The 13,808-nt window shown below is 41.4% G+C and overlaps 1 protein-coding gene across 3 annotated transcripts in view; it reads left to right on the top strand.

Annotated features, from left to right (window-relative positions):
- The window catches only part of LOC311256874 (ecto-NOX disulfide-thiol exchanger 2-like), a 166,231-nt gene that overhangs the window by 116,584 nt on the left and 35,839 nt on the right, over positions 1-13,808 (top strand). For all 3 annotated transcript variants that reach the window (XM_084352268.1, XM_084352269.1, XM_084352270.1), the window contains 3 exons: positions 3,337-3,543; positions 6,414-6,647; positions 9,802-10,014. In XM_084352268.1, coding sequence (XP_084208394.1) covers positions 3,337-3,543; positions 6,414-6,647; positions 9,802-10,014 — 654 coding nt within the window. The remainder of the gene's footprint in view (positions 1-3,336; positions 3,544-6,413; positions 6,648-9,801; positions 10,015-13,808) is intronic.

Here is a 13,808-nt window from a genome sequence, read left to right on the forward strand (position 1 = left end):
TCTTAAACTAAAACTTTTCTCAAAATCCATTTTAATTCTTTGTATTTACACCCCTTTTCCACTGGTCAAAAATCCCACTTAAACCTGCTTAGATTGGGCTTTTGTGTGCAATGGGAGTGTTTAAACTCTACATTTACACCCGGGTGGATTGACCCAAGATTTTTTCACCTCGGCTCGGCTCGACTTCAAAACGTAAGAGCTTCCTTTAGGTTTTCTAAAGTTCATTTTGTCTGAGATGTGTTGGCTTTAAAGTACTTTTGGAGGTTGCACATTTTACTGCTGTTGAATTGTATTTTGTTATCCTGCCAGGTGTTTATTAATAATATTTAGTCCATCACATTTATTTCAATGAGGGCACACTTCATATTAGAAACACCTCTCAGTAAAAATCAATCCAAATCATCAGCAACACAAACGGCGCCTCCAAATGACAGTGAGGTTTAATCAACACCTCCCCAAAACAGTTTCAACAAAAAATGAGTATAACGACCTTCATGGAGGTGTGATTTAATGCAGGACTGTTGCACGAGACTGGAGTTATGTTTAACTTCTGTGTTTTCCAAAACTGCATAGTGCACCAATAAATGTTCAATCAAAAAACAGAAACCAAGCATGTTAACACCAAACTTGACTTCCGCTCTAGTCCATATTTTCTTTCCTAAATAACAGCGCTAACATCAAAGCCCAGGTAGTTTAGCATCCATCAATTCCCAAGTTTCCTCTGTACAGACTTAACCAGTCACTCATATCATCTCTGGCAAGCCTGATCTTTCTGAGATTAAATCAACATTTATATTAGTTCAGTCCGTTCAGTTAGTTTTGGACCCTCGACATGAAGGGATCAACCTCTCTCAGGCCGGAAGGATTTGATCTTCATGCTAGGGATGGCGTGACGTGATTATCTCCGATATAAAAATGATTCAAGCATATTGTTCCAAGTTGTAGCTTTCTGTCAATTCTTACCGCTGTTGTTTCATCTCATCAAATGGGCATGGCCATCCATTCCTGTCTGATCACCTTCAGCTTTATTTCCCATTTCATGCTCTCCGCTCTGAGAATGCAGGTCTCCCATCTTGATAGTCCACATTGTAATTTCTACGATGGTCTCTTTTCCACAAGCGACATATACAGCATGCCTGTCACTCGAAAGTGGTCCCTCCTCCGTTGCTCTTCCTGAGGTTTCTTTCTTGCAGACAGTAAACAGACTGTAAAACCCCTTTAGGTAAATGTGTGATTTGTGATGATAATATAAATGAAATAAATCAACTTGACTTTCTTGTGTAACCTTTAAGTACCATTCTGTTTTGTTTCAAACAGCCAGTTCTCTGCCTCAAAGCATACATAATGTGTGAAAAGATGTGGAACTAAATGTACATCAAATGCCAGGAGGAAACACTTTCAGAGGCAGACACTGTGGAGGCCATTTGTATTTGTCATTCTGAATCTCTCCCGTTACATTTTTTATAGCATCCGATGTTCTTCTGTATGACGTGGCTTAAATGTTTCAAGCACTCGGTTTCACACATTTGAAAGCCGTGTTATGCTGTCATATCATGAACACAGGTGTCTGACTGGCTGAGGGAGAGAGGAGACATGTTTATGATACCCTCTGTTGTTACGTCCTCGTATTAAATATGTTTTTTGCAAGGCTTTTGCACTCTTTGCTCCAGTTTATACTGAACCGGAAAAGCAACATTTTGCTGGTCGAGACGCTGAAGTAGTTGAAATTTCAGTTTGAGTGTGAGCCCTGAAAGCAGTAAATTGTGTCTGAAAACTGGAAGTGCTGACGTGAATCCTGAAAGTGTTTGAAGTGTCAAAGTGCCACAATTGAAAGGAGAAATGTCGGTTGAAGAGAAAGAGATGAATTAAGTTGAAATGTTTTTTTACCTACATGACCTACAGTACTGAGGCAGCAACCATCTTTTCCCCTATTTTTAACGGATTTTTGACTTTGAGTCCTGCGTTACAGGGTGCTGCCTCCTTCTCTGTTGATTGTTTTGACAGAGCCAAGTGGACCGAGATTGTCCCTGAATCAATTAATGAAAAGCAAAACAAAAAACATGCCACAAACTACAGAAGCTCAGATTGTTCACCCCCATTAAATACAGGACTCATTACCTTGTCTCAGAAGAGCAGGAAAGAAGACAAGATTGATTATTAAATTATTATTTAGTATGTTCTGTCAGGGATTCTGGATCTAGTTTGTATACATTTGTCATATCTTTCTTGTCTCCGCAGACAATATAGACTGGGCGTATACTGTACTATGGGTGGGCAACATGACCTAAAATGTATATTACGTATCAATATATATATTTTTTTGTTTTGTTTTTCGCAGTGATGGTTTTATATCCCAGTATTACAAAAATAAAAGGGATACTCCACTCAAATATGATTCTACCTCTTTTCACGCTATTGGCAATGTCAGGGAACATGTCTTTAAAAAGATTTTAAAAAGTCTTTGTGTTTATTGGCTTGAAATATGAATAAGCTTACTTAAAAACTTACAGGTTCCAAGTTTGACCTCTGCAGGAAGAAGACAAATCTTTATTTATCACATACACTCATACGATAGGGAAACTTCTCTCTGTCTGCATTTAACCATCCCAGAGGAGCAGTGGGCAGCCTCTGTTCCTGGGACTGACTCCAGGTCTTAGCCAGTGCCTTGGTTAAGGTCAATGACCTAAAAAAACCAGATGCCAGAGCGCCCAGAGAAAACCCACACAAGCACGGGTAGAACATGCAAACTCCACAATGAAAGGCCCCGTCCCAGCCGAGATTTGAACCCAGAACCTCGGTGCTATGAGGCAATAGTGCTAACTCCTGTGCCACCATCCTTGAGCCTGAGTTTTGAAGCAAATCTTTGCTGGCCCTCGCTGAGAAAGCAGTCCAGAGTAAAATGGTTAGCTTTTTCGTTGGTTCTTGCAGACAACAACTGGGAAACTGGGGCGCTTTGTTCACAGTCCATGTTTGTGTTGATGGAAGTAGGCGTAAAAAAAAACAGTAGGTAATACATGTAACTCTCATGTAACTCACAGTCATGACGTTATTGCAAAATATATATCATAGCAGAACCTGAAACTGTTGCTGGTGATGAAACCGGTACACATCCACCCCTCACCCTTACAAGCACGCTGAGTACCAGTTATCCCTCAATTAGCATTTGATCTTACTAACACAATCAGTGATCAAAGACCAATCAACCAACTGTAATATGAATGTCTATGTTGGATTCCCTGGAGCTCAATTTATGCAGTGTAAGGTTGCAACTAAATGTGTGCCTTCCTTTGAAATAATAATTTTTCTCTTTTCTTTTTTCTGCTGCATGTTTGGCAGACCTTCCGCCTCCAGCCATGAGGGAACGCCCCCCGGGGTGCAAGACGGTATTTGTCGGGGGTCTTCCTGAGAACGCCACCGAGCAGCTCATCGTGGAGGTCTTTGGACAGTGTGGGGAGATCGCCGCCATCAGAAAGAGCAAGAAAAACTTCTGTCACATCCGGTTTGCTGAGGAGTTCACCGTGGACAAGGCTCTCCTCCTCTCTGGTAAGCTAAAAAACTCTTACTCCCCAGTTTCTACCAGTACTTTTGTGAAAAAAATCAATCCTGTCTCTCTTAATAGAAATGTTTTACATCTGATAAACCATCTTTGACATATATTGTTGTTTTTCTGCCAAGTCCTCACTGCTGTGCAATAAAATCCCAGACAACCCCAGAACCTTGTTTTTAGGCATGTATTGGTTTATATTTGGCTTAAAGGTCAGAGGATAACAGCTTTCTTTCTAACTTGCCGGGATAATATTGAATCTCTAGAGATGGCTTGTATTGTCAGGCCACTGCTATCAGTGCGCCCGGCCCTCTCCCGGCACCCCGGCAATCCTTCACCTCAGGTGGAGGAAGAATGATGAGCTGTTAACCTTTCCTCTGATGGAAATGAAAGGGCTGATATCTATCGCTCAGCACTACAATTCTCCAGCATCACACGTTCACTCGGGACCATTTGGCAGATGGATAAATAGATCGAGGCACAGATGTACAGGTAGATGGAAAGTTTGCTGCTCTCCACACAGATTGTTTGGAAGTGAACATCACTTGATATATAGTTGAAGGAACAACAAGCTCTGGACGACAAACCAGGACAAAATAATAGACTTTTTTTTTTTTTAAGTATGCATTCATCATGTGTATTGGGTTTTGTACATTCTCACTCCACACTCATCAAATACAGATAAAAATACTTGATCAGTGACCTTCAGCTTAAAACTATGACGCTCTACCTACTCTTCTAGTGTCAGTGCTGGATGTGAAGGGCTCTGCGCTGAGGTTAGCAGTTAAACTTTATATGCTACGTCCAGTTAGATTTTCAAAATAAAGCTTGCTGACAAACAGTTCATGTATTATGCCATGTTACGACCTGTGGACTGTTATAGGTTGTCAAACTGTCGCAGTTTGGGTAAGTTTAGACACAAACAGTTTTAATCAGATTGAGAGGGGTGCCTAACATAACCGCTGATCTTCTCTCTGCATCTGTTCGCCCCTCGTGTGAGTAATCAGGTGACGTCGCTTCCAGGAGAGACATAAACATGGCAGTAATTAAACAGAAATGGTCTTTTGCCGATCCAACTTTTTTGTTACAAATCTCCAGAGATTTACAGACTGTTGAGCAATTGTTGAAATGCTCGAAAAAAACTAGTTGTTCATAATGCAAATAATGCAAGACTTATTATTATTCTCAGGACACGATGTGAGTCCATCTTGAAGCTTACATTAACAGGCGAAGTATAACGTTCTCGACTTCTTCTGCTGTTTTATTTCCGGCAGATTAGATGCTTCACTGCAGGCAGAACAGCTCTGGACATGTCAAAGAACGCAGATCTTATCGGAAAACTTTATTTATCGTCCGTGTAAACAGATGGGATATGTGATCAGAATGATTCGATCAGATTGCACAAATATTGTCCATGTAACCACAGCTAATGTTTGACCCTTTTTATCTTATTTTACCTTATTTTATCGTATCTCATCTACATGCAGTCAAAGTCAGTGTCTTTACTAGTCAGCAAAGTAGTCTGACAATTTCTAGCTTTGTGCCTCTTGACTAACTATCACCTGCTTACAGGGTCGCAGCACCAGACAAATGAATTCGCTCACATTTAAAATAATTCGGTCTGCTGCTGTACCGTAGCTGCTGCTCCAGAAGAAGTCTCTCCATTCGTTCTGTGACACCAGCTTACGTTTTTTTTATTTTATTTTATCTCCATCCAGCAGCTTCTCCTGCACAGATGCCTTAAATCTTTCTTGGTGAATTGCTGGCCATATATTCCCTCTTCACAAAGCTCATTTAAAACACCAGCCACTGCAATAATACCTTCTGCATTATTTAATGTGTGTGTGTGTGCGTGTGTATGTGTGTGTGTGTGTGTGTGTGTGTGTGTGTGTGTGTGTGTGTGTGTGTGTGATTTCATCTCCCTCTTCCCTACAGTCAGAAAGGAGCTATAAGTCCATATATTAGCCAGATGACAGACCTGTGTAGCTTTCTCATAAATAGTTCTTTCAGAGCACTGTGGCCTCTTCTCCCAAAACACACACACATGCACACACACACACACACAGATACACATTACAGCAGCCTCGGCACACTGAGGTCTCCCTTTATTAAATATTGAAGCAAATGGAGAGCCTGAAGCAGGGAGAGCCGACTCGAGGAACTACCCAAAACTCACACTACTTCTGACATTCAACTTTATCTCCGGTTTCCTCTGATGAGAGCGTGTGTTCGTATGCATTCGGAGGGCAGGCCGGCCGGGGCGTTTGCCCAGCTTGTTATCTGTTTTTCTGACTGCCCACTGTACTGTAAACACCCCAGCCTCTCACAGATCACTCAGACCAATCAATTAACAGGACGAGTGTGATTGCTCTTCACACCCACACACAGGCGGTGAAATGAGCTTTGAGTGTCATGTAGGAGGCAGCAGGGTGAGCCAGGCCTATCACTGTAATTAGTGTCTCACACTCTTGTACATACGGAGTAAAAAGCTCAAGTGACTTGCTCAGCTTTTGTCTGTCTATACACCTGGAGTGTGTAGCTGCAACAACAGGACACAGAACAAAGAGGATGTGTAGATCAGGTTGTTCTTTGATTTGGAGGCAAATGGGAACAAGTTGATCAATTCAACCGTGTCAGACAGTTGTGTGTGTGTGTGTGAAGGCACCCTTTGGTCTGCCTATCTGTGCTTGTTATTCTGTCTATCTACTGTACTTCAGAGAAGATGTTGATAGAAATTGATATTTCGCCCCGCTCGCACTCTCATCCAATCAATAAAACGTCTCAGCTATCCTCCATGTTCTCCAAGACCTCACCTTTATTTTTCTTAATTGGTCTCATCTTCTGTCAAACCTCTCCTTCCTGTGCACAGGTTACCGTGTTCGTGTAGGTTCCAGCACGGACAAAAAAGACTCGGGCCGCCTCCACGTGGACTTCGCCCAGGCCCGAGACGACCTCTACGAGTGGGAGTGTCGGCAGCGCATGTTGGCCAGAGAGGAGAGGCACCGGCGCAAGATGGAGGAGGATCGCCTGCGGCTGCCCTCCCCTCCTCCCATCGTTCACTACTCAGAGCACGAGTGTAGCGAGCTGGGAGACAAGATCAAAGGTTAGTAGACAAACATGAAGCATGTCCACAGACTGAGTGCACTTGTGAGCATGTGACTGTGGTCAACTGAGGGTGCAAACATGGAAAAGCTCTAACTGTTTGAAGTAAGCGCTCCAATGAACAGTGAGTTTCAATTTCTTTCACCGTTATTGGAAGCATTGCCATAAAAGCTGGTAGGCCACAGATGTCCGTGGCGCTCAGCAGATGAATCCCAATAAAATTTGGTAATCCTTCGACGCACAATGAGGTTCACATATGCGGTTTTGAACAACATTTTTAGACAGCCAGTGAATGGATTGCCATGAAATTTGGTTCACGCACTTATATCACTGTAATAACTAGGGATGAGCTAGTACACAGTTTTCTATAGCTGTTGTATTCAACCAACACATGTTTGACATCTGTGTCTGCACTAGTAATGGGCAGAGATTAAACTGGAAGTGGGCGAGACTGAGCAGAAGTTGTTAACTCAAGTCTACTAACGGAACGTCTCAGAACCGAGCTTCAGATCAATGTTACTGTAATTTAGATAAACATTTAGCAGTTGATAATATCACCTGGTACAGAACATTCAGGGATGAAAATATGTTTAAGTTGATTGTGATTGATTATTTTAGGGCCAGCGGTGGATGTAATCTAAACACACTTGACATTTCATCAAGTGTTCTTTCGTCTCCGCAGCCTTTTTCTCATTTAAGTGTTTTATACTTTTGCTTGTTACCGGCAATCCAAAGTGACTTGACACTCGTTAATCATTTTTCTTGACTGCGAGGATTTGTGCTGTAATTTAAAATGTTTAAATGCTCTCTGTGGTTGAGTATAGTTCCCATCAGTATTCAGAGCGCATGTACAGAGAGGGTGGGCTGAAGGGGCCTCTGGGATGTGAGAATATCTTGTCGAGCCTTGTGGATTCTTAATGCAATCAAACATCTGTGGCTGGAGATCCCTTGTTGATCCCCAGTGACATTTTTCTGTCCTTACCCTTCCGCCTTTGCTGCAATGTTACAGCTGGGAAGGCACTCGCCATTAAAATGGCACAAGAGATGCACTACATGTGGAGTGCTGGTAATTATTTTGTACGTAGACACCCTACCTTTTAATTCATATAGCTAATTATCATTATCTGCTAATTGACCACTTAATGAACATCATTCTCATCTATCTGTCAGATTTGAGGAGAAAAAGGTAAATTTTCTCCTCAACCTTTCCTGGTGATCAGATCAACTTTGATTTCATTGTCGATTTTTGAAACCTGAAGAAGGAAATGACAGCATGGCAGAACAAAATTAATTAGAGAAGTCAGTGGATGAAAATTGGAGAAAAGAAAATATTTTTTTTTGCTAAAAGGCAGCATAATTCACTGTACTGAGATGTTTCACAGATTTAAAGTGTCTTTTTCTTAAAGCTGTTCACGAGTTTCTCGGAGCACACCTCGCAGGAAAATAGTTTCTTATTATCTGGTAAAACTGTTATGTTCTGCACCGTTTTCTGCAAGTTTACAGTGACTGTCCCATCTGTTCCTTGTCAGAATAGCTCTGAGTTATGGATACAAAGAAAAATGCAGAGAAACAAATAGTAAAAGTTTTCTAATTGGGAATTTATTTCTCCTAAAGCAAGGTAATGCATCCTCATATTTCAATGTGTGTATACATGTTCAGGTAATGCCACAGCTGAAGGCCCATTGAATGAGAATCCCAATGTTTCTGGCCTCCGGCCACTGTCAGTGATCGAATACCAGTAATATTCCTCAAGATTGTCTATTAATAATACCACTGCAGGGGGGCATGTGTTATGAGAGTGAGTGTGCCTATAAACAAACAGGAACACCTCAGGGATTCAAGAGCTAACACCTTGATTCAATATCTGTAGCTGTGATAGATCATCATTCATGCAAGCCATCTGATGGACCCCGCCGTGTGTGTGTGTGTGTGTGGTCGAGAGCGACACAGAGAAATTGAGAGCACCTGCAGAGCCCGGCTTAAACAAATATAAACCTCCCCAGCTGCTCCATCTGTACAGACTTTAAGTAATGTTTATGTGTGTGCACATGATGTATGCGCGGCGCTCTGTGTCCGTGTGCTGTGCGGAGGTCTGAGGCGATGTGTCGTGCGCTGACGTCTGTGTGTGGGAGCGTATTCTCTCCTGTGCTCCTCTGACTTGTAAGCAGGGCAGCGAGGCAGAGGAGGACAGGACAACCACCGCAGAATAACAACAATAGAAATCAATAAAGTCTCCTGACATCATCTGATTATTCACCAGACAAAGCAGGAGTGCCGCTAAACAACCTGCACTTTGTAACACGCCGCTCACCTCTTCTGTAGACGTTTGGCGAGGCTTGTTTACCAAAGATATTTATAGGAAAGACGGGAGCTGATTGATTTTATCCAAAAGTGTTCCTGTGATTTAACCTCCTGCTCATTTGTGTTCAGCGTATAGATATGATAATTTCCCTCCTCAATCATTTATTTCATCCATTCTGCTCTGTTCCTCCCAGGATGAGAATGACTTCTTGAAGTTATTTTCATCTCATCATCTTCGTGTCCCCATTCTTTCCTCCGAGACACCTTTTGCATGCGACCTGCAAACGACCCAGCGCACGCTGGAAAAAAACTGTCTGAACGTTAAAATATTGCTCAAACATTAATTAAGTGTAATTTTAGCTTTATATAAATACGGCGCTTGGATTCGAGCTGGAAACTGAGATGATTTGTGCTACTTTTGTACGTTGTGAGTGTTTATCTCATGCGTTAATGATGAACTTGTTTCCTCCTGGTTGTCCCAGATCATCAAAAAGTTCACAGAAGATCTGCAGAGGCAGCTTTTCCTTGGTCCTTCAGTGACCCTTACTCTTTCCTTCTGTCCCCTTTTGGCTTAACACAACTTTAGTTGGCAGAGGCTGTTCGGTTATTCTACTTCTCTGGTATTGATTTTGACCACATTTCTGTCTCTCCTCTCCTCCTGTGTTTGTCAAATGACAGAGTTTGTAAAGGCTGCACTTTTTTAACCTTTCTAATGTCGACTCTTTTCTCCTTCACACTCCTGCTGCCCAGATGACAGTAAATATGCTTTATTTAAAATATTCCTTTCATCCCACCATGCTTATATTGACCCAGACTCTTGCTCTCTCCACCCCGTCTCCTGCATTATTTCCCAGATGACAATAAGTTTCCTGAATCAGTGCGCGTGCTGTTGACCTGGCTGGAACGAGGTGAAGTCAACCGCAGGAACGCCAATAACTTCTACTCCATGATCCAGTCCTCCAACAGCCACATCCGCCGGCTGATGAGCGAGAAGAGTCAGCACGAGAAGGAGATGGAGGAGGCCAAAGACAAGTTCAAGACCGCGATGGCCGCCATATTGGCTCAGTGTGAGTCCTCTGCTCATTCACACAGTGCGTGTATATGTAGTTTAAGGATGGCACTAGCCAGGTCAGTAGCTTAATGTGACTTTGTGGTACAATTCCCATATCATGCTCATCTAATATACCTTTGTAGAACATAAATAATGTTGTAAGTCATTTTTAAACAAGGTTTTCAATTTTAATTTACAGTTTTATATAAAACGCAGCATACACAGGTCAGTGCAGCTCATATTCACATTACCTTCTGCCACTCCCACACACAGTTCAGGCAAGATCGCCAACACAGTTCAAATTAACCCAAAGAACATCATCTTCCTCCTGAAATGAAACACCTTTTAAAAAAAGGCAACAAATGCTTTAAAAAGCAAATAAAAATCGAGTACAGAAAATAAGTGAGAGGGAGATAAATATAAATACACCATTACATGGTTTGAATTAAAGGGATTTTTAAGAAGTGGTTTTAAAGCCTTACTCACTCATATTTTTATTTAAAAAAAGCAGTCAAAAGGTATCCAGTTCAGAAGAATACAAATTTTAGATTTGTTTCACAGTTTTACTTGTCATGGTAATCAAAAGGAGACAGGTTGTCTGAGTCAGTAGAGAGAACTACTTGTCAAGCAGGGATAAAAAATTACAAAAGAAAAGCTAATATTTTTCTTCCAAGGTCTTCACAACACAAAAAGGGTCTAATGTTGGCCATGTTCTTCAACAGGAGATGCAATTATTGCACCACTGTTGCACCAGCACACCTTCAAAAAACTGATTGAAATTAAAAATCACACTGAAATTACTGGGGATTTGCTTATTATTAGAAAACAAGCCTTTGAATAGCAGACTGAGCCTTGGCAAACACATAGAATTGATTTGAGCTGGTGCATCTATCACAACTTAAGTTATACCAAACTCTATACACAGAAATTATCACATTTTATTTCTGTTAAAACCTAAATCCAATATGTTTAAGCGAGGATCCTCCCCAAAATCAAAAATACATGTTTTTCCTCTTGTGTGCTGTGTCATCTAGATTGTTTTAGTGTGTGTTGCCAAGGTTCTGAGATATCGGCATTTCTCTTAAACGTAATGGAGCTAGACGACACTCGGCTTGTGGTGCTCAAAGCCCCAAAAAATACATTTGAAATCCTCAACGGCGACGTCTCTTTGCAGGAATCATGACCCGGTTACACAAGAAAAAATGGAGGATGCCAATAATGTGTAATATCGAACGCTGTCACAAGCATCAGTGTCTTATGCCATTTCCTTCAGCACAGTGATCCGGTTGGGGGCTGCTGTTTGGTAGAAAGAAAACAGATCCAACATGGAACTGCTCACAGTAAGTTCTGTTGATGATCTTGAGTAACCAGGTCATGTTTCCTGTAAAGTCATTGCTCTGGAGTTTTTAATTTTTTTTTTTTTGAGTGAATTTTGAGCACCAGAAACAGTATGCTATCTCTTTCTATTATATTCTAGAGAAGGCAGACATTTCTACAGCCGATTTCTCCAATACAAACACAAAAATCAAAACACAAAAAATCCAACTAGATAGATAAATAGCACTACAGGTAAGACAAAAAATATGTATTTTTATGTTGTGGGCAACCGTCCGTTAAGTATCATAGAAGTACAGTGTATTCAAAGGGAGATGTCTTGTATGTGCCAACCTTTTTTAATTTCAAAAACTAATTTTTAGTCTTACTAGTCTGACTCCAACAACTACTTGACTCGTGACAAGGTCTTGACCAAGATCTTCTGTGGTCCTGAGTGGACAAATTGTGTCTTAACATGGAAAATTGGTTATATCCTGTTTCTACTGGTGGCAGAAGACCAGAGCCAGAGTTTCCAGGTTGCGGAGCATGTGCATCTCTAGATCACACATACATGCACTCGGTAAACAATTTATTCAATGTCACATCCCCCCTGAGAATAGCGCCCCATCCTACAGAATTCACCATTCGGTTGGTGTTATACTTGGGTAACAGGTGCAATCAACCATGCTACGCCGCAGTAATTCCCATGACACGGCAGTCTGCCGTTTTATCACAGGTCACCGCTCTATACACGGCGTATCAAATGCTCAAATGCCCAGAGAGAAATACCATGACATAAATAACGCTCTAACCCACACATATGCTTAACCAGCACACACGAGGGCAAACACGTTGCATTAACGAAGAATAAAGTGATCATAGTGTCTTGAGCCACACCTTCAATGCTACTACTTCTACTGCTGATATTTCCAGCTGTAGAAAAGGATCTGGCTGGTTTATTTAGTAATTAATTTATCATGAATTTCTTCTGATAGTGCGTAGTTAGCCTGGGTAGATGCTGTTGAATCACCACCCAAATATCAGCTTTATTTAGCATTTCATTTAGATCTGGTGTTGGCCTGCTGGCAGCTGTTTCCCTCAGAGTCAGGGTGTTGTCTTTCTACATAGTTTGCTAAGTACGTATCTTGCATGCAAAGGAGAGGAGTGAGGAGCTGTTTTTGTGTCCAGTGCCAGCCACTGTTCTTGTGATATATTTAATATTCAGCAAGACAAGAAATGTTTTTTTCATGATCTACTTGAATAAGAAACTCACATTTGATCTATTTTCCATTCAAAAGAAACTTCATTCTGAGTGAATAAATAATAGTTTTATTGCCATGTGCACGTTAGATGAGAAAAATGACTTCCATTTTATTTTAAGAGGGGAGGTGGAGCTGTGAGTAGTATAGCAAACCCCTCCGACTGAGTCTGATGAAGATGAAGATGAATGGCTGAAGATCTGGATGTGATGAGGTGGGGGTGGCCTGGGTTGGATGAGGGTGGAGGGGCGGGGGTGAGACAGAGAGAGAATTCTGAATGAATGAGCATTGAGATAGTTTTCCTGATTGAACGCAGAGCTTCATTAAAAAGGAACATTTAGAGAGCCGTGGATGGAGAGACAGCGTACTCAAACACGTCATCCTCGCTCGCTCCACTTTAAAGCAGCTTTCATCAGACGGACGTAGCTCTTCACGTACTCGTCCCTGCAGTGTTGCCGCTTTCATTCACAACACAACTGACAGTCACGTTCCAATTTTTTTTTTAAAGTGTAAAATTGGCCACACAGATTTCCCTGAATATCGATCCCTGATAGACCGTGATAGACCGCATGTGTGAAGAAAAGGGAAGGCGCTATATGAGCAAAGAATTGATTGGTTACCGGGTAATTTCACAGATCAATAAAACGAATCACACGATATTGTTTTTCCATCTTTTGACACATTATGTAAATCGACTAATATTCTGTTTGTTCTGATACTTCAGCGTCTCCACAACCGCCCCCCTGACAGTTGTTTACTTTTAGGTTAATTTAGATGCATCTTTGAAGTGAATCATTCATAACAGAAGATTTAACTCTTCCAAATTATATTGTTTTAAATGTCAACCTTGAATTCTTTTGATATTATGAAAATAAAGTTTAAAAGAAATTAAGTTTATCTTCAACATGTATGCCATGAAAACAGCAACAACAAACTATGAACGGTGAAGTTGAACAGCGGAGGACTCAACAATAGTGACGATCTGACGCCTGCGATCATGCCATCACTGTGCCGCTCGGTTTGATGCATATTTTATAAGCTTGCTTTTATTGAAATCTACGTATGTCGTATTGGTTTGGAAAGGGCAGACAGAAGTGGGTTACAACCTCCCAGGACTTCCTCTTTTCTTTCCTGCTCTCTCATTGTTTGTCTCCCTTTCTCTCCGTCAGTCACCCTCACTCTCTTCCTTTTCTGTTTCTCTCTCATTAAAGGCCATCCACATCCAACACAATAATCC

This window comes from Pagrus pagrus (genome assembly GCF_965226575.1).
Source record: "Pagrus pagrus genome assembly, chromosome: 5".
Taxonomy (NCBI): domain Eukaryota; kingdom Metazoa; phylum Chordata; class Actinopteri; order Spariformes; family Sparidae; genus Pagrus; species Pagrus pagrus.